The sequence below is a fragment of the Tigriopus californicus genome, chromosome 9, assembly GCF_007210705.1.
Source record: "Tigriopus californicus strain San Diego chromosome 9, Tcal_SD_v2.1, whole genome shotgun sequence".
NCBI lineage: Eukaryota > Metazoa > Arthropoda > Copepoda > Harpacticoida > Harpacticidae > Tigriopus > Tigriopus californicus.
In genome coordinates this window covers 6312998-6313327 of record NC_081448.1, presented here as the reverse complement: position 1 = coordinate 6313327, position 330 = coordinate 6312998, and the positions used below count along the sequence as shown (strand labels likewise).

The 330-nt window shown below is 48.5% G+C and overlaps 1 protein-coding gene across 1 annotated transcript in view; it reads right to left on the bottom strand.

The window, feature by feature from the left end:
• The window catches only part of LOC131886308 (serine/threonine-protein kinase pim-1-like), a 13308-nt gene that overhangs the window by 10696 nt on the left and 2282 nt on the right, over positions 1-330 (bottom strand). Inside the window, exon 2 of the mRNA XM_059234598.1 lies at positions 1-180. This exon is cut by the window's left edge and continues 3 nt beyond it. Within this exon, the coding sequence (XP_059090581.1) occupies positions 1-180 (180 nt within the window). The remainder of the gene's footprint in view (positions 181-330) is intronic.

Here is a 330-nt window from a genome sequence, read left to right as displayed (position 1 = left end):
ATTCCTTGATTTTTGCCCTAGCAATGTGTTTGATAGCCACTTGGAGACCGTCCGAATTACGAACACCAGCGTAGACGATCCCAAATCCGCCTTTGCCCAACACATGGCCAACCTTGTAAGCCTTTTCGAAGGAATCACGTTGCGGGGAGGCCATACTCAATGATGGGCACTTTGACGTCTCTGAAAGGGGGAAGAACGTTCAACGATTAATGCATTTTGTCCGATTATTCGGCTTTGAGACAAGTTTATGCTGGTCTATACTAGCCTAAGATGCCCCGAGTCAAGCGTTCGATCGATGGCCGGCTCACCGCTAGCTTACCAACTTAGCTT